General features: G+C 45.1%; 1 protein-coding gene across 1 annotated transcript in view; it reads left to right on the plus strand.

Moving 5' to 3' along the window:
- The first annotated feature begins 4,928 nt into the window (after positions 1–4,928).
- Positions 4,929–19,980, plus strand: part of LOC146199957 (uncharacterized) — a 29,176-nt gene continuing 14,124 nt past the window's right edge. The window contains exons 1-4 of the mRNA XM_084592243.1: positions 4,929–5,073; positions 11,233–11,348; positions 12,346–12,411; positions 19,756–19,830. Coding sequence (XP_084448369.1) covers positions 4,977–5,073; positions 11,233–11,348; positions 12,346–12,411; positions 19,756–19,830 — 354 coding nt within the window. The 5' untranslated portion in view covers positions 4,929–4,976. The remainder of the gene's footprint in view (positions 5,074–11,232; positions 11,349–12,345; positions 12,412–19,755; positions 19,831–19,980) is intronic.

A 19,980-nucleotide genomic window follows, 5' to 3' on the forward strand; every position in this document is an offset into this window, starting at 1 on the left:
GATATCATGTAAGCGCCACGCCAATGCGATGAAAGTAACATTGAACAACATCGGAGACAATACTGATCCCTGGGGCACGCCACGTAGTGAAACGAATGAACCAACAGTGTCACCGCTGAGGCGTATTGCAAATTTTCTTCCGTCCAAAAATGATGCGACAAAAGTGCGTACTCTCGGAGGGATGAAGCATGTCAATGGCATTCAGGATTGCAGCATGACTGATGTCGCCATATGCCTTTTCAACGCCCATTGCGGCTGCGGGTAGATGATATAACTGCTGATGCCAAGACAGCCAACCCGTCCTCTGTACCTATGTATGGACGAAATCCAATTTGAGCAAGGTGATAAAAACCGTGCTGTTCAAGCCACCAAGAAAATCGTGTGGCTAGTATTTTTTCTGCGAGCTTGCAAGGCATGATGTTAAGGAGATTGGTCATAAGTTGGCGAGGTCCGTTGGAGGCTTCCCAGGTTTGGGAATAGGGATCACGACAGCGATTTTCCAGCTCTCGGGTACGACACCCTCAAGCCACACTTTGTTTATGATGTCTAGTAGTTGAGGAAGTGCAGCAGTACTGAGGTTCTTGTAAACCTCATAATGAATTTTGTCCAGGCCGGGCGCTGTCTTCCGTTTCGCATCTTCAATTGCAGCCAGCAGCTCGCACATCGGAAAGGGGCTCGCAATTCCATCTGCGTCGGCAGCAGATGGTAGTTTCCATGCGTCTGCAGGGATACCTGCCAAATTAAGATTTACAGCTGAAGGAGGCAGTATGTCGTATTTTGGGAAAAATTTTCGAGCAGCTTCTTTGGCGAAATCGCCTGGCGACGACAGATTAGCCGCAAAGCATGCTGTTGCTGCTGCGTCAGTAGAACGACGACCGTGTTCCATTGCACGAAACGTTCTCCAGAGTGAGGCATTCGATGATTTATCAGAAAATTGTGCACAGTATGCATGCCACTGGCGTCGCGAGAGATCGCGTTCATATCTCCGAGCCTTCGCTTTAAGATAATCCAGTCGCGTACGTGCCTGCCCCGAAGTAGGGTCTCGCGTAGCAGCCAGCTCAGCTTGACGGCGGGCTGCCCACAAGTTAAGCAGGCCGATATCTGTGCCGGTCGACCTACATCAATCCAGGTAGTTCTCGTAGCGCTGTTTAGCGCTCTCCGTATGCGGTCAACAAGGAGTGACGGCGAATCGGAAGACATACTGTTGAGACATGAGCGAAAGCTGTCGCAGTTTATCACAGAACATTTGCGGCGTAAAGAGCGGAGACGGGAGGGATGGAGACCGATGAGGATAGGGTGGTGATCACTTCCCCAGCAGTTCGGCTCCATGTGCCCTGAGGGAGTTCCTGCGATCAACCACCATGTCAAGTCCGGAGCATAGACAGCACTACGTATGTGACGCACAGGCCTTGTTGCTGTCCCAGGGTGATTAAGCAGAACGAACAGGGCATCCGTGAAGGCGTCCCGCACACGCCTACCACGAGGGCTTGCAGTCGGATACCCCCAATCCGGGTGAGGGGCGTTAAATTCTCCTCCGACTAAAGTTGGACACCCGGTGTATTGCCGACGAACACTTAATAACCAGCCAAGATTAATACGGGAAGAGGCGCCTCCAGCTGGTCGAACGTAAAATGAAAAAAGAGCAACGGTTCCTTTCAGAACTTTCGCAGCAACTGCTACTACCTCATGGTATGATGTGCACCAGTTTTCGAGAGAAGGCGTACATGAGCAATACGCGTTTCAACATATACCGCCGCCTTTCCCGGTGGAGAAGCAGTCTGCACGCGACGGTCCGTCATTGAAGGAGACACGTAGCCGCTGAAGCCCGGAATAGACGGCAAGGCGTTCGTTTCCTGAAGTACCATAGCCCACACCCGAAACTTGTTAAATCGCAGTCGGGTCTTGAGCTCGGCCACCTTCGTGGAAATGCCTCTACAGTTCCACTGTAGTACACCAGGACGACCGGATTTCGCCATTTTTGTGTGCTAGTCCAAGCGCTGCAGTATCACAGATGTCAGGTTGGACAACTGATTGACATATAGCGGAGCAGCGATGTTGCAGTGTTATCATTTGGCATTGTGGTACTCTGCGAAGAGGCAGCAAATGGCCCTGTTGCGCGGGATGAAGGCGGCAGTGTTGGGCAATTACTAGATTTGGCGGTTACTTCTGCAGCTCGCCGACGTCGAGCAAGCATTTCGCGGTGTGGTCGGAGCTTAGAGACCTCTGCTAACAGACGATTGATTTGTTCATCCACTACAGCCATGTCGTCGTCTGGTAGATCAGTACGCTGCTGTATTGGCTGCTGTCAACGGCGTTTCTTGAGCACCGCATCATTAGATTTTGCCTTTGCTGGAGGTGCATTCGAAGCGGGCTCAGGAAGCTCTGGCCACTCGTCATCATCCCACTGGAGAGCTGCAAAGCGATTGGATGTCTGCACCGGTGTCATGTCCTCTATTGGGCAACGCTTAGTGTTCCGAAGACGAGCCTTCTGCGTTGCCTTCTGCTTTGTCGGACAACTTGGAGATGTTACCTCGAGGTCGTCCGATTTGCAGAGGCCGCATCGGTACGTAACTTTTCCTTCAGACGCACTTTCATCGGCAGTAGCAAAGGGGCAAGTTTCGCGCATGTGCCCTGCCCGAAAACAGTTGTAACAGTAAACCACTCTCGGGTTATACGGCCGCTGCCTTAAGATGCAGCCGTAGTAGTACAGACAGGCTGGGAGTGTAGGAGGGTCTTGCAAGGTGATCATGTAGGAACGACCCTTTCCTATGTGCCTGTATGACTCGGTGCGTTGGGCAGTACAGCTCACTTTGAAGGGTGGTTTGATCTTCGTTTAAGTCGACGTTGTAAACGACGCAACGCTGCAAGTCGGAGCCTTCAACTAGATGCACTTGCACCGGCACTGAGATCTCACTTGTGACTGAAATATAACTAAGCGTTTGGATACGTTCCACCACAGTAAGTGTCGGGAGCCACACAGCTATAGTGTTCGACTTCTTCCTTGCCGTGAAGCCCCGATAACCTCTGGTTCCGAGACACGCGTCCAAGTTGGCGTGAATGATCCTGTTTGTATATCGGTGAGGTTTTTGTTGGCTAGAGATTTAATCGCCACTTTATAAGATGACGACCCCGGTGTAGGTGTAACCTTGTTTTCGATAGTTAAACATAAGCGCTTTCCTTGATATCCACCACTTGCCGAGGACGAATTTGGTTGACTATCTTCCGAAGAACGCTTGTGAGGGGCACGGGTGCTCGTTGATACGGATGATGGAGCCGATAAGTCCATTGGAGAGCTTGTCTCCTCAGGTCGCACTGTTGGATGTGCATCTCGTCGTGTTACCTGGGTGGCCATAGCCGTGCTCCGCCCAGAGAACAGTTCACTTACGGGCTGCTGTGCATTTTGGGAAGGCTGAATGGGCGCTGGTGCTGAAGAACCGGGAGCACCAAGCTGGACCTGAGGCCGATGGTCAGGTTGAGGTGTCGACGGCGGGGCAGGAGTTGCAGCGAGCAACTCCGGCGAAGCTACCTCTGCCAGCGTGGCGGCGGCAGCACTAGGCCTAGCCTCCGTGCCGACCTGAGCTGCGATCATGCATGGGTAGCATGCGTCGGAGGTCTCGCAACCTGACGCCGAGAGGACGTCTGGAGCTTCCTCGGAAGTAGAAGATCCACTTCTCTGGAGACAGGACAGGTGCTTACAAGGACGGCAAGAATTTTCAGAGGAGCGATGAAGCCACCTTAGCAGGAAGACACTTCTTTTTCTTCACCTAGCAGGAGTGAAGGAGGTCTATAAACCAATGCACAATATTGGTCAAATATTTAAAGGAATCCCCCCAGGTGGAGTAGACTTCTAATAAGGGAGTATTTACTAATTGTCATCCACCCAAGCGTAGCCATACGGCTACAAAGGAAAGCTGTACAGCTTTCTCAGAAACTTCGCAGGTAAAGAAAAATTCGTCCTGAACCGGGGATCGAGCCCGGCACCACCGCCTTTGCGGAGCAGTAGCTCTACCGACTGAGCTAACCAGGACGGCTAGCAGAACATATGGTAGGGAGAGAGCGAATTGGTCTATAACCTACGAAGTTCTTTACCTACGAAGTTTCTGAGAAAGCTGTAAATCTTTCCTTGGTAGCCGTATGGCTTGGGTGGATGACAATGTGTAATTACTATCTTATTATAATGTAAAATATACAAGACAAAAACAGAAAAACATAGTCTTGATCTAATTATGTGTAGGTGTCCACAATCGCTTACGTATATATCGAGTGCGCATCCACGCCACGGGCTCGCAGTACACCGAGTTCAAACCAAGACGAACTTTTTTATTCTCCGGACTCTATTTCTAGCCATAGCCAAAGAATAACCAGCTGAATACATAGCTTTACCATGTGTAACCATGCTTCAGCGTTTGCTTCACACGCTTCAGACTCTCGTAAACCGAAGCTAAACCACAGCCAATTCTTATCATTGTCCGCTAGCATCGAGAGTGACGCTTTAGCACTGTTTCTGTCGGTCGAATTGGAAAAAGCCTTTCGCATGACCATTGATGTTTAATATTTGTGGATATCAATCAATGCTCTATGAGCCATTCCTTTTCTGGCCTTAATATGCGCCACGATCTAGGTACAACAAAAGGAAAGGCACAGCCGTAATTGACGAGCGAGCAGTGGGTGAATAAACAATCATGGTAGCGCAAAACATTCAGCTCAAGGATAAAAGAAATGTTGGTACTAAACTGCGACATGGACCTAAATCCAAGTCTTTTGTTTCTCCTTCGGCCCGATTCATTTTACGCACTGTCCGATATATTTACTCAGGAGGCAGCATGGCAAATGTTCTCAGCGTCACAGTGATCGTGGAGACCGTGGTTGGGAGACTGCGCCCGAGGAGTCGTTATTTAACGGATCCTTGAGATAAATAATTTGTTTCTACGGTCATATTTCTGCTCTGGGGAAACACAAGGAATAGGGATCAAGCGATGTTGAATTTTAATTATGTATTCGTGCTGCCTCTAGCTATCCTGACAATTCGAGATGGGGACGCCGGCAAACTGGAAGTTTGTGGAAGAAGCCCTGGTAAGTAACCGACCTTCACCTCTGATTTCATGCAGATAAATTGTCCGGGTAATGCAAAAAGCTTCGGGGAAATTAGAACTTGGTTAACATGAGAGTTTGTGGCATTAGTGTTATTTTACGCACTGTAACGTGAAAGTGTTAAAGACGCCATTCTGAAGGAAATTCGGTGTTTGTCCTGGCAGCATCGGCTTTCTGATCGAAAAATCACCGACATGTTTCCAGCAGGTGCTAATTGGCAGATTGAATGACCGCGCATTTACTCATGGTCAGGCGTTATGACGTCACAATTGTCCTCATGACGCGTCCGTGTGGAATAACTACTTTTGATTAACAATTGAATTCCAATCCACAATGTGAAGTCATATATCACGGGATAACTTATGTCTAGTCCTATTACAATACACTAATCGCTGGTGTTCGTTAATAGCCGTCGATTAGTTAATTCTGAATAACTCTAGCTTTGTTTTACTCTGCCAATTCATATTACGCGGGATTTCCTATGTCCAGTAGGATTCCAGCATACTAATAGCGGGTCCTAGTTAATAGCCTTTGATTAGTTAATTTTGATTAACATTTTTGCTTTAGGCTGCAATAAGTCATATCGCGCGATAGCTTATATCGAGTGCGTTTGCAGCATTGTTTTCCTGCCTTTGTCTATAACCGCAATGAGCTATATATGAATAACAAAAATACGAGTCATTAGTCATGCTTATGTCTATGAATCATGATTGCACGAGGCTTTAGACTCCACTCGTTACAGTATGCTACTTTGTTAAGTGCTGAGGCATGATATGTGCATGTGACTAAGCGTCATAAATTATGATTGTGACCACCAGTCATAACTATAGATAACGGCTTTGCATGCTACCATCTTGAAGCTCGCCACTTTGTGAAATGCTTATTAATGCCACCTTGCAGTATGACTGCGAGTCATGATTCAATATGGCTCTGAATTCTTCCTTTGTCAGTTTTCATTTTTCGAGTTATCTTATTTGATTGATTAACTACACACTAAATTTATTCTAAAACAAATATTTGAGCATCTGGTTTTCATCCTGATCGTTTTGAGACCTTTGAAGCTCCTTACCAGTTTTCACTTTTGTTATTTCATTTAATAATTTGACTAATTACACACTTCTAATTTTCGTAAATAATCCTCATTAAACGTTGGCGGTTTTGAACAATTTGATTCTTATCTATCTCTATTTATTGATTCACCAATTCTATGCTCTAAATTTTATTAATTAGCATCATCAGGCAATGGCTTTATAATATGAGCATTTTGATACCCTTGAACACCTTTTTTTCCACTTTTCAGTTTTCGCTATTTCAATTGAATAATTCACCACATATTCCGCCGAAAATTTCTTGATTAGTATAATCAAGCATTGGCTTTAAATTGTGAGCATCGTAACACCTTTTAACCCCTTTTTTTCATTTCTTTTTTTTCAGTTAATTTCAATTTCTTAACCCGTCGTCGCCTATAAGCACCAATCAATTATCAATCATTAGAAGCAAAAAGGACCTTGATACGATTTTTATGCAGCCCCAGATTATTTCCGGCATGCACTGCAGACTACTTCTACTACTGCTACAATTGCGGCGACGGCTCTTCGCCCGAACTAGCTGTATAAGCTGTCAGTTAAAGTTCACCGCATTGCGCAACGAAAATATCACGCAGTGAGCAATGTGGAAAAGTCGGGCCGCCACAATATACGAGCGCCAACTCTCTTCGGCGTGCAGAACGCCCGACCGCGCCGGTTCAGTTGGAGACAAAAATGGCGCCACTAGTTCACCTGGCAACACTGGTTTTTAGCGGACGGTGGCAAGTGCCCCTTCAAAGGCTGGCCCCACCCTGGTTCGTTTCGCATATTGCGATTTCAGCGGCAAGTCGCATAATTTTCATCGGTCTGCGGCTGTTGAACATGTAGGTCAAGCCGCAGACGGCTTGTGCTCAGCTTCCATCCGATTGGAATTCATTTCGAAGCGTCGCTGCAAACGCTCTGCGACCGACCAAAAAAAAATAAGCATCACGGGACGTCACTCCAGCGCTCGGCTTCCACGCATGAAGGAAAAAAAAAAGCTAGGAGGGCGTGCGCCACCTATGCAAGTCAACACCGCTTCAACACCGCTGCCTTCTCTCTAGGTCCTAAATTCCATGCATCGTCTGCGTGAAGCACGCGTCTCAAGTTTCAAGCAAAGGCTTTTTACGCCGTGCACTCTTTCTCCTACAGCAGCTCTAGTCTGAGGACGCGTCTGCTGCACGCCAGCCGCTGCATATCAGGAGAGAGAGCGCGCAAAAACCGATGTCCGCGCATCGGAGGCCTCTGACCGAATTCTGATGGCGGTTCGTTGGTTGTGAATGCAATGTACGAATATCGCACTGCTGCATCACCAACTACACCGAACATCTTCGGTGCAGACGCCACTCGAGGTGGACAAAGCGGCTCACTTTAGTGAGCGGCTCAGCTCACTGAAGTGAGCCGGCTCATTTGAACGGCAGACCGACTCAATTAAATCTTTGTCGCTTAGGAGCGAGCAGTCATACTATTGGAAAGAGAGAAAGCCTGATTTGTGCCATTGTCTCTCGTTCACTGATCCGCGCCCGTTCGACGTCCCGAATTGCAACGAAAGTGTTAAAATAATTGTGTCTCCATTCTATCCTTCCCCACGGTGACTACAAAATCCCAGTAATTAAACAACAATATTTGTTTTTATATATATTTTTTATCTTTAAATACACTATATTTACTGGAGGTGGACCGATTCCCCAAGAAAGGAATTCGTTCATTTCCTATTCTATTTTTCACAATTATCTGAGTAACATTTTCTATCATGCAGATTTACCTCTGATAAATACTTTCTACCATGAATCGCTAAAAATAGCCCAAAATCACATGTGGACTGACTATTAATAGACATAGATAGTGATGATACAGACAGATATAAATAGTGAATTATAAATATATAGCAAGCAGATTAGCGGATTCGAGTTCCCTCCTCCATTTCTGAGGCAGAGAATTCAGGAGGAGCGCTGAAGTGTATTGTAAATGCCTCATTTATTTTAATTCAGTGTTCTCTTCGTAAATCGAAACTGCATTAATCCGTTTTCTCTTTTCTAAAATGCTATTTTTGGCCTTCCCCCATTTTTTTTTTTTGCTTTCTCTAATTTGTTTTTCATATAGTGTTATAAACTTTTTGTTCTTCCAATTGTGCCAGTTTTTCTCATGACCCGTGGCTCTAGCCCCCCGGTTTCCCCGTTATTACCTTTTTACCTGGCGACAGGTTTCTTCTCCGGTTCCCTAACTCAAATTTGTTCACCATTCTTGTTTTCGCCATGAAATACACATGTCCATCATATTGACTCATTAATTTTGTATCTACTTTCAGCCACATCGCTAGCCATTTATGTTGTGTGGTGTGGTTTTCATTTCTGAAGACATCCGTTTTATGTTTAGCGCACACGACGCTTTGCAGTCGGGGCTGTTTGTATGCGATCAAACCGGTTTTTTTTTTTTTTTTTTCTGCTGGGCTGGCTGCGGATGGAGCTATGCATTCGAAGTTTGCCTTGCTGTAATCTTGAGAAGCTTGAGAAAATTACGCATAGCAAGCATGGAAAGCAAAACAAAAGACGCACAAAACCGGAGTTGACTGCCCGAAGCATACAAGCCGCATTGCGGCTGCCAGGTCGCCGGCGCGCACTCGGCACGGCGGCGAAGCAGCCGAGCGTGCTCCTACCGACGACAGACGACTGCTTGCGGAGGATCGTGCAGACGGCAACTTCTTTCTTTTCTTTGTATGCTGGATCGATTCACCCCTGCTGCCCACTGGAGTTACTTTCTCGCTCTGCTAATAGATGGCGCTGTAGTCGCATCAAGCAGAAGCCCCGACTCTGTCGGAACAGTTCCTGACGGCTCACTGAGCGACGGTTCTCAAAAAGAACCGCCACTCAGTGAGCCGCAACTCATCTTCGCTCTTTTGTAAGAGCGGCTAAAAAGACAGCCGAAGGCGAAAGGATGCGACCATTCGTGACTCTTGTGAGGAAGGGCGGGAGACATTCCGAGATCATCCCGCGCGCTCGGTTCTCTAGTGCGCGCGGGGGTGATTTTGGAGGCCGTGCCGGAGAGCAGTTGTTTCCTCACATCGCTAATAAATGACGCCGATATTGCACCGAGGAGAGATCCAGTTCGTCCCGAATAAGATCACTGAACGAGAGAGCCGGCCAACCAAAAAGAACTGCCTCTCACTTTTAGTGAGCCGCGGCTCACCCGGTGCCCGCCCTTTTGAAAGAGCAGCTCAAACGATTCGGTTTGATCCTAAGCGACCCGTCTCTAGTCACAGCATGTGAAACGGCCCTGAGCAGGGAGCCGCGGCGCAGCAGGTGCGCTCATTAAGGCGAATACGTCGTGGCGAAGAGGAAGTCACTTTCGAAAAAGACAGACAGCAGCAGTGCCAGACAGGCTGCTGTGACCATCGAACAACGAGAAGCCATACTAGCCTAGACAGCTTTAGAGGCGCTTACCAAGCGCGGAAGCGAGCCAAGATCGAAGCGGCAAGAGCGACTACGACTGCGGCCGAGGGCTTACACTGGTGAAACTTGGTTCAAGGATAGTTACACTTCTATGACTGTTTCCTCAGCTGAATGTGCATTATCAGCGACGGTGCGATTCCGAGGCACTTCTCTGTGTGCATAACAACTTCAAACATATTTGTAGTCGCCCGGGGGGGGGGGGGGGGGGGGTAAGTAAAGTGTAACTGCATCAGTGAGAGCGGATGGCTACCGGTCGTATAGCAGAAACAATAGAAAGCCGTCTTGGGAATGCATATCAATGTTGTAGGTAAGAAATACCTGTACAATGAAACCTTTCTAGGACACACCATCACATTAAGCTCACGCAGGTGAGGCAGCCTGGAATGTTACCTGTAATGTCCCTAGTGCGTGCCCGCCATTACATGCTACAGCTCTCTCCCCGCGTCGAGCCACCGTGCCATCCGCTATTTCTTCTCGCGCATATATTTGCGTGTAGAAATACGGTGGGAATAATTATTCAATGATGTCTAATTTACCAAACTTTGACCGCGGCAACAGACATAGATCAACGAAATTAAATGCTAGATCTGAAGCATGCTTTTACGCTGCTGGAGAACTTGATCAACATAACACACTGAACAAAACACGACGTGAGGACCCCTAAGAGATTTCAAGGACTTGGAAATAGTATACTTGTATAACATTTTCCACCAAATTGCCAGCACAATTATCTGGTTATATAGTAAGTTCCCATTCGCATAGAGAAAAAAATGCTAAGTAAAAAAACTACAAAATGTTTTTACCAGAACAAGTACTACACAGAAGAGACTTAAAATGGCTAATGATCATATTAATACACTCACTATTGAACAAATATAGGACATAGCACTCGAGTATTCATTTTGTATACTTAACAGGTTTTCTGCAGTTAAGGCTAGTCGGACCTGTAGCTACTTATCAGTATTTGTCTTATGTTTTTCTCGCTACTGCAATAAATTTGTGTTTCCTGTGCAAACTTTATTATCAAGGGGGGTTCTTGATTAATCTGCCGATTGATATTGGTTTTGAGATTCTTTCAGCCAGTTGCATGCCTTCATAAATGACAGGGAAAAATGACACTTTCATATTCTAGTCAATATACATTTAGAAAAAAACCGTATGAAAACCTGAAAATTGCACTGCCTTCTGATATTAATATCCCCGAAAGTTTAAGCTGTGACATTTCGGTCACCACTATCAAGCTTTTTACTTGAAATTCGCTGAATGGAGATCCCGTGAAGTCGGCAGTATTGACTCCTAAATAGGGTAAAAGAAGAGCCTTATCTCTTCTATCCTTCTTGCGAATTAAGAACACACATCAATTGACCCGATACTCAGCTCAAACTAGGAGACTAGTTTGTTAAGAACGGTGGGAGATAAAATGGAAGTTAATTACGTGATTCGTAGTGACATTCAAAGGCTAGGCATCCCCCTTGGAAACAATCTACGCTGAACGCAGTTCTTCGTGATGGGTGATTTTTTTTCTCGAGTAATTTTTGCCATAGCTCTTGCTGAGTTGCCAGGCAAACCTTTGATTGATGTTATGCTCGCTATACTCGGCTGTCTCAAAATGACTTTTTTCCAACCAGGGATTGTGACGACTACGCGCAGCGCAGCCGTTGCGAGCAGATACTTGCAGAAATGTGGGAAAAATTTGTTCCTGCATGCACCGAGACAAGCATCATCAATCCGAAACTTTTCTCAGGTAGGGAAAGGCTGCGTAATTTTACTTTTATATAAGGGCGTGCTATTTTCTTAGCTGCTTACTGCCTCTAAATGTCAGTTTCCTAAGATATCGTTACCAAAAAATCACAATAGTCTTGCTATGTAAACATGACAACAGAAACGAAGTTAGCGAAACATCCAAAGCCACAAGGTGTGATTTTCTCAGGTGTAAAGCCAGTAAAGCTCCGTACGCTTCCTGACGTGAGATACCTTTCTAGTTCAATGAAGATTTTTGCCTTGTGAATGCCGTAAATTAAACACTACATTACTTGGTCATGAGACATGCCAATGTATTATGTGTAATAAAACTTTTTCTAAATACACTTGGAAGCAGACCTTGTTGCCCGGCATCTTTTGCCTAACATGCATATGAGATTCAAAATAAAAACAATTACAGAAAGAAGAAACAACCTGTCGGGAAAGTTAACATAACAATGATTTGAATTAATACGTGCGAAGACAGATCACAGCATACACCACATTTCACAGACGATTTAAGAACCTATCACCGAGAAAGAGAAAACAGTCGTAATGGTGAAAGGAGAGCATCAGGTCAGATGCCAGATGAAAAGATAAATGTACAGAAGTGTGAAGTCCTAGCTGAACATTACTCATTGTTATCGCTCGATATCATCAGCTGAATCCGGGCGGGATACTAATGCGGCGCAGTATAGAATCTCTTTCACGCATCTCCGAAGCCTACCCTCCAGCCTAAATTTCCCTCTTCAGCTTAGTGTTTGTCGTCCGTTTCAACAGAGCAAGGTCTTCATATTGTGTAACTATTTTGCAGCATTAAAGAAAGTTGGGATGAAAACGATCCCATTTTCGAATATTGTTTTGATTCTGTAGCTAATGTTAACCCGCTTTGTGCCTCTCATTATATACACCAGCAACCACTGAACACCTGAAAATGCAACCACCTCTCTTCGCTGCAACATCATCATCCTTCAACTAGAGTATCTGTTTTTTCTTTACAGATAATTAAGTTCCTTTGTGTCGGTGTGAGGCTCTGTTATGCCTACAATGAAGGACATAAAGCAAAAGTAAGCTTGCTCCATTTTATGCTAATCGTTGCCTTTCACAACCGGTAGACAAGATGGGTTTCGTGATCAAAGACTGCAATTACCCCGCCGGGGTGGCGCAGTGGTTACAGCGCTCGACTACTCTTACCAAGGACGCGGGATCGCATCCCGGCCTCGGCGGCCGCTTTTCGATGGAGGCGAAAAGCAAGGCGCCCGTGTGCTGCGCGCTGTCAGTGCACGTTAAAGAAACCCAGGTGGTCGAAATTTCTGGAGTCCTCCACTACGGCGTCTCTCATAGCCTGAGTCGCTTTCGGACATTAAACCCCACAAAAGAAACAAACCAAACAGAGACTGCAATTGAAAATGCTCACACTATATGAATGACAACTGTAAGACAAGCTGTAAGTAGTAGGTATCGTTAAGCCGGCTTCGATACAGAATTTCTAGGCGACGACGCAGCCGACGGCTACATGCAATATTTGTCCTCGCAATGCAACCTATATTTGAATAGCAGGAAGCATCTTATTGGGTTTCCTAAGTGGATAAAGCCGCTGTTGGAACTAAAGTAAAGCAGATTGCACAAAAAAACAATAGTCACAAATTGTATTTCTCATTACACGAGTAAAACCTTTCAGCAAAAAGTATGCAAATCAAATCAGGTAACCTGTTTAAATGTCACCAGAAGTTGTTGTTCTACCAGATGCTGACATTTTTATGCCATTTTTATTTCCATTGTGGATTGAATAAATGAGTAGGAGGGTCATTTGTCTAGTCATTAAGGCAGAGTCATGACAAAAATAAAGGCAATAAAATTTATCTACGAAATTTATCTGCCGAATAGAAATAGATGGACACGTTTCGAGGAAATAAACGTTCTCGAAATATATTAAAGCTTACTTGTCGCAATAAATGTGCAGCAAATTATTAAGTACTAAATGAACCTGTTAATGAAATGAAGATATAGAAGATTTGGTTTGGTTTGCTTTGTGGGGTTTATTGTCCAAAAGCGACTCAGGCTATGAGAGACGCCGTAGTGGATGACTCCGGAAATTTCGACCACCTGGAGTTCTTTAACGTGCACTGACATCGCACAGCACATGGGCGCCTTGCTTTTCGCCTCCATCGAAAAGAGGCCGCCAAAGCTGGGATTCGATCCAACATCCTTGGGAACAAGTCGAGCGCCGTAACCACTGCGCCACTCCGGCGGGGTGAAATTATGAGATTTGTATATAAAAAGGGGTGTCTATATATCAGAGCCCGACAGGAGCAATTTAACTTCTAAATTGCCCTTGTCGGGTTCTGATATATAGAACCCCCTTTTTATTTTATGAAAATGTACGCCAGAGTTCCGGCCTAAACCAGCCCCCTGTCCCAACTAACGCTCGTCTGTAGCTCGGTGCAACCATTATATGGAGAATAAAGGTAATATCATTGGTTCACCCGATAAATACCGTTAGAAAGAAAAGTTCAAGGAATTTTTTTCATACCTAACACACTAGACATGCTGGCTGCTCTTTTCGCTGTACACAATTAATGCCTGTCTGTTCCTTCTCATTTGCTTTAAATAGTACCAGTTGCTTTTCTGTCTTTCTAGTTTTAATTTTCACAATTTCGGTACGCATTTCCGCCTTACAGTGTGTATATCTGAGTCATCTAGTTGCTTTTGGTACGCTGCTATATGAACAGCACTTCATTAGTGCGATTTGAAATTCATTTGCGTGCGATTCGCTGATGTCGCTTATGTGTCCACATTTGGGGAATCTCACGGGGTAGAGGAATCCTGAGCGGCAACTTAAGAAAGTGCTTTCGTTTCCAACAAATACTTAAAATGAAATAAACTTGAAAAATGAAACAGAGTTACTCAGTTTCAGTAACGATTGGGAGGTTCTGTATGCAGTTTAATGTTTTCTCTCGCAGCAATTTATATTAGTGCTGTCAAGAACAGTCGCTCATCGCGGCATAACCATCTATTTGGTTAGTGTAAGTTTTATAGTTACACAACTCAGTGCTGCTTTTCATTTTTTTTATTGCTACCACTGCTAAATAACGCCGAAATAACTGTTTGTTACGTCTGGTTTGCTTCTGCAGTATTAGCAGTCATAAATATCTAAACTGTGCTGCCATAATGATAATAATATTATAATAATAATTAATATTATATAGTAATAATAATAATAATAATTGGTTTAGAGAGGAGGAAAGGAACAATATCTGTCACACTTGTTCTGTGGACACCAGCACCGCGCCGTAAGGGAACGGAGGGACGTAAAAATGAAAGTGGAAGGAGAGAAAGGGGTGCCGTGCTTGAGGGCTACAGAGTAAGGCAACCCAGGCAGAACAAATCTCCGGCCCAGTGTTCGTACGGTGTTGGCAATGTCCGGGCCAATGTACGACCAGTCGTTACCGACGTAGTACCAACACTGCGCCCAATGTTCGTGCTGCTTGGGGACATTTTCAGCAAAGAAATGCTTTGTGCTCCTGCTGGCTCACGGCAAGTGAACTTGGATTTCGCAATGGAAGCCAATCGACAGGAGTACACTGAGATCAAATTTGACGAGCTCTAGTGGAACTTCAATACCGTACATGGTGCATGCGTGCTGTGCTCATGCCAGTGCAGCACATGGGAAAATAATACGGTCTTTCAAGGCATGCAGTGGGCGGTGCCATCGCGTCGCACGACGGAACTTGCGCCCGCACTTTCATCGTGAGGTGTGGGTGAAACGTTAGCGTTTCACTTGTGTAATCGAGCACCCACGTGCATGCACTGGGAGAAGTGGCGCCATCATTTGACGCGGCGTCGAACCCGTTGTAACGGTACATATGCGCGTACTTTGGAACGTTGACTATTTCCAACGTTTATAGATACTATAAACGTTAGCTCTTTCCTATGCTCGCTCAGTGGAAACGCACTAGGTCGCGTGTCGCCCAAATAGCTAGGAGAGCTCGTGGTGGGAGAGTTTACTGTTTCCTCCGTCGATATCCAAGGGGGACGGGGGGGGGGGGGGGGGGCGCCGTCCGTACAAACTGGCGCTGACGTAGATCGTCTGCTAGATGCCACTGCATCGTTTGTGTTTCTATGCATTTCATTGTGACTACTCTGCCTGGCCTTGCTACCTGCGGATGATCGGCGCCTGTCCACGGTAAATGTGGGGATATGCCTCTAAGCTGCTGTGTTTAGCTGTGTAACACCAATGCGAAAACATGTCTGACTATACTTTACTATCGACGATCCAATTATACTGAATTTTCAGTCTTAAGGTGACGAAATCCACCACCGACAGGGAATGAGAAGGAAGTGCTCCGAGTCGGGGCTGTGCTAGCGTTCGAGCTGGCCAATAGCTCATCGAAATGCGATGTAAACATCCGGATGCTCTGCGCGCCTTGCGCGAGCTAAAAACAATAGTTCACATTTTGGCTTTTCTGCTTCTTGCAATTTTCGTATTTTAAGTTCATGAATATATTAGTCAGGTATCTATATGTCTGTCGTCAAAGATCTCCGCACAGCGGAAGATGACAAGTCGACTTGATGCCGAAATAGATAGGCTAGACGAAACGAAGAAGCGTCGGGAGCCGCCGAGTAACTTCCGGCACGAAAAGAAATTGAATCAGTGAATGCACATAACGGCAAAGCAAGGTTTGTGCAGGAAGCGAGCTCCCTGTATTCTATGCTGATTTAGATACCAGTTTTAAAATTTTATCAAGTGCAAAAATTTAAATCATTTATTTATACCGTCAGTACTTCCTGGGGCTTCTACAGAAGTCGACAGAAAAAAATTTAAGCCATATTTTATTCTAATATAAGTATATAAACAAAATTAAAAAATTAAAAATAACCGTCTCACCATTGGCAACCTCGTAGTAATGATGACGCACACCTATTTAAGTTGTCACATAATACTCTGAAATTCGGAGCTTAAATGTTCTCCAAAATTTGAAAACCCTGCTAGGCAGCGCTTACAATTGCACAGGATGTCATAGTATATATAGCGTTTCTTCACGCATTTTCTCCCGTTTGTGCTGCACAGTGCAACACAGCACTTGCATGACATGGTGCCGCGTGCGCTGAGGGCATCAATGGCAGACGCACCGATCATATACGAGCGTAGGACAAGCAGAACTAGGCAGCCAGGCACAGCAATCGAAACGAATGCAAGGCCAAAATAGCCGAAGCACGCATTTTGCAGCCCCTGACCGTCCATCCTGACAGCTTTTCGTCTCGGAGTCGGGGCGCCCCCGCCAAGAATAACGGTGGGAACTGTAATTTTCTCCATCACGCCTTTCCTCAGGCATTGATGCGTGGCGTGACGGGGAGCTCCAATCGTGCTTCAATTGAGCGGCCTTGGCAGATGAAAGTTGCGCACAACACGTAACCAGACCACGTGGTTTAGCCGCGTGAAATGGAGCGTGAAATATGGCTCTTGTTACTCATCGCTCAGGCATGGGAAATGCAGAGGTGGGCGTGATGGTTGAACGACATGACAGGGACAACTAGAGGAAGTTTTCTGGGCTTTATTACATGTGAAGGCGGTGAAATTGCGATTAAAACACCACGTAGGCGCGTGTTTAACTTGTCCGCCAAGTGCAGGAACGTTTCATAGTTTGTGTGACAAGCGCCGGCGCCCTATACCCAACTTAGCGCGTTTTAGTAAATGGTCAGCCCTGTACCCAGACTACCAGGCTTGGAAATAAATTGATGGCAGTACCGTCCAACCGCGATACTGAAATGTGAAAGCTAAAGTCGGCCGCGAAGGCAGCAACAAAAAACTGAGGACATTATTTGGTGCTTATGTGAGGCAGCATTATATAACCACTTTTTATTTCTCATTTCCCCGCTCCTAAGTCCCGAAGCCTAGGGACAGTCGAAGAATATAGGTGTTATAAATAAAGTGTATTGCACACCGGAACGGTTAGCATGAATTGGGTGCAATACAGAGCAAGTTCACTGCTGGAGCAAAGATAGCGCTTAAGCGGTCCCAGAAAACCATGGAATGAAAGACCGCAAACGTAGAAATCCCGTGGAAGACAGAGGGGCTTGAAAGATAATATAAGCCCCTGACTAGGCAGATGCTGTAAAAAACAAGAACTAGACGGTCGCACAAGACCTCACCGCCGCTGATGGCAGTTACCTCTCATCGTGCTACGTACTAAGCCGAAAACCAAAGATATGCTGTTTATTTTTCACGTTGTCTACTGTCAGCGAGGCAGATAGAGGTAGTCAAGGTATAGCAGACATGTGATATCAAATACAGGGCTAGTGCTCGCGCACATATGTTCAAATACTACAGGTATTTAATATACTACGTAGAAATGATCCGAATTCGTCTATTGCTGTATCGGAGATTTATGAAAACGACACATACAGAGCGAGAAGAAATGGTATAGAGCTCTGAAGCGACTCTGTGCGGCGTAGTTACACTGACACTGTAAAGCTAGTGCTAACATTTAGGACACGAGCTCCGCTTCTGCCCAGTCCAAGATGTAGTAGGGCCATTAAACATAAGCTTCAGACATAAAATAAAGAAATTAGGACAATGCTTCGCCTCATTTGGTAAAAAAGCGAAGCACACTGCCTCCGAAAAATTACTGAAATTTTTCAGTGCCACAGGGCGGTGCCAGAGTGAATCAAGACGCAATGACTTGTTTTGTTGCACTAAATACCTTATTCTTTGGTAACAGATGAAATGTTTCTCCAAAATAATTTCCGCGCTAAAATGCTACCAATTTTCACGTCATCTCCGCAACATTACAGCTGGCACTGACCATTTCTCGGAGAAGTCGCAAGGCAGTTTCACGCGGCGGGTAGGTGACACTGCGTAGCAGCCATTTTCTGATACGTGCTCGACGCCAAGAAGTGAGGTCGGCAACACTGATACCTGCCTTTTTATGCGTTAGCTAGGTCGAACCGCTAAAACATATTGTTCGAGTACTGTCCCGCTTACTGCATCCCAACGCTTATGCAAACTTGCGTCCAGAGACAGCAGTATGTCAAGCCTGTTACAAAGTCTCGGGGCGACGATCTCATTACCTAGTTAAGGTTTCGCTGCCCTTACTGCTTTCTTTGTATTTAATTTTTAGCTTCTGGGTGATATAACGCTATCTTCGATGCAACCAGTATGTACGATAAACTTGATTTGGCCCTAACGCGATATGCAAGAATGTGCCGATTTTTGATTTTTGCCTTCATGCCATTCATATTTTTGCTCTGGAGCTTTTCATACGAAATAGTTGTGTTTAAGGGTACAGAAAAAGAAGTACCGAAACGGACGGTCCGAAGCGTGCGACAGCACACGACCGCATTTGCGAAGTGTGATCCAGCTGAGTTAGGAAGTGACGAGGCAGGCTTAGATGTGTTTAACGCTGCTTTTACACACTGGACCCTATCGCTAAATTTTGCTTCTAGAAATAGAATTAATGGAAGGTGAAAGTAGGAAATTAATTTTCTAAAAAAGGCTAACCGTCATCGATTGTTTTTCCTCTCTGTAAACTATTATGGTCTTGTTTTGCACAAGTGGGACATAACGGGGCTGACGGTTTTTGAGCAAGCGGTATCGAGGGAGCAGAAACTTAAAAAAAAGGACTGTTATCTTTTTTGTTTTCAATAAATGTTTCTTACTATGGTACAATGCACCAGGTCGGCTCTTCACGAAACGCACTATCACAAGAGCCTTCTTTTGTTTCCAGGTCATAGTTGCACACAAAGCATCTGGTCATTGAACACATATCTCTTCCCGTTGAGAGTGGCCTATTTTTTTTTTTTTTTTATTGCAGAATGCATAGGAACTGCATGCGAGGACGCGTAAAGGAGAGAAATGGACTCCTGACTAGGCCCTTTTACATCGCAGGGCACAGTAGCACTGTTGCTCTAGCCTTTCTACAAAGGAATATTACATACATAGAGTAGATTATATTCATCCTAAGAAGCACTCAGGAACACTCAAAATAACGTATAAATGGAGTGCCAAATGAGCTTGAGCTTCGGTTAAAAAATAGGAATATGTGCTAAGAATGAAATAAAGAATAAGAGCTATACAATACAAAAAGCATACCAAACAAACAAACGGGGCTCTGTTATACAAAGGTATATATAACAGATTATTGTTTGTAGACACATACTAGAGAGAATTCAATAACAACACGAAGATTTCTTAAAGCTAAAACTTCCTGCATAGAACTTATTTGCGCAAATTATTGGAAGATACATACAAATATTAAAATGATATTGATGGCAAATAAACAAGGCGTAGTGTAGCCATGCAGTGAGCGAAAGGTGAATGACCGTTCGGCACTGTGAACAGCTTTCTGCTGTCATTTGCAGAGCACTTTTGTCTGTTTTCTCTTTAACAAATGGAACATATTTCTTTGCAGAGCCTAAAAACTTACAGGGAAGCAATTGATAAATGCATGGTTACCGGCGTAATGTTGCTGTATAAGGTGAGGCCAGTAAGTAAAGCTGTTCCATAACTTGTTTCTTAAACTGCCAGCAATGCTTTTGCTATTCCTGATGGCTGTCATGAGTTCTTGGAAGTCGCTGTAAGCGAATAGTTTTTACTGATGTCTTTTGCATTCGGAAAGCTCATAAGGGTGTTTACG

The sequence above is a fragment of the Amblyomma maculatum genome, chromosome 2, assembly GCF_055883805.1.
Source record: "Amblyomma maculatum isolate TAMU_Amacu chromosome 2, ASM5588380v1, whole genome shotgun sequence".
Taxonomy (NCBI): domain Eukaryota; kingdom Metazoa; phylum Arthropoda; class Arachnida; order Ixodida; family Ixodidae; genus Amblyomma; species Amblyomma maculatum.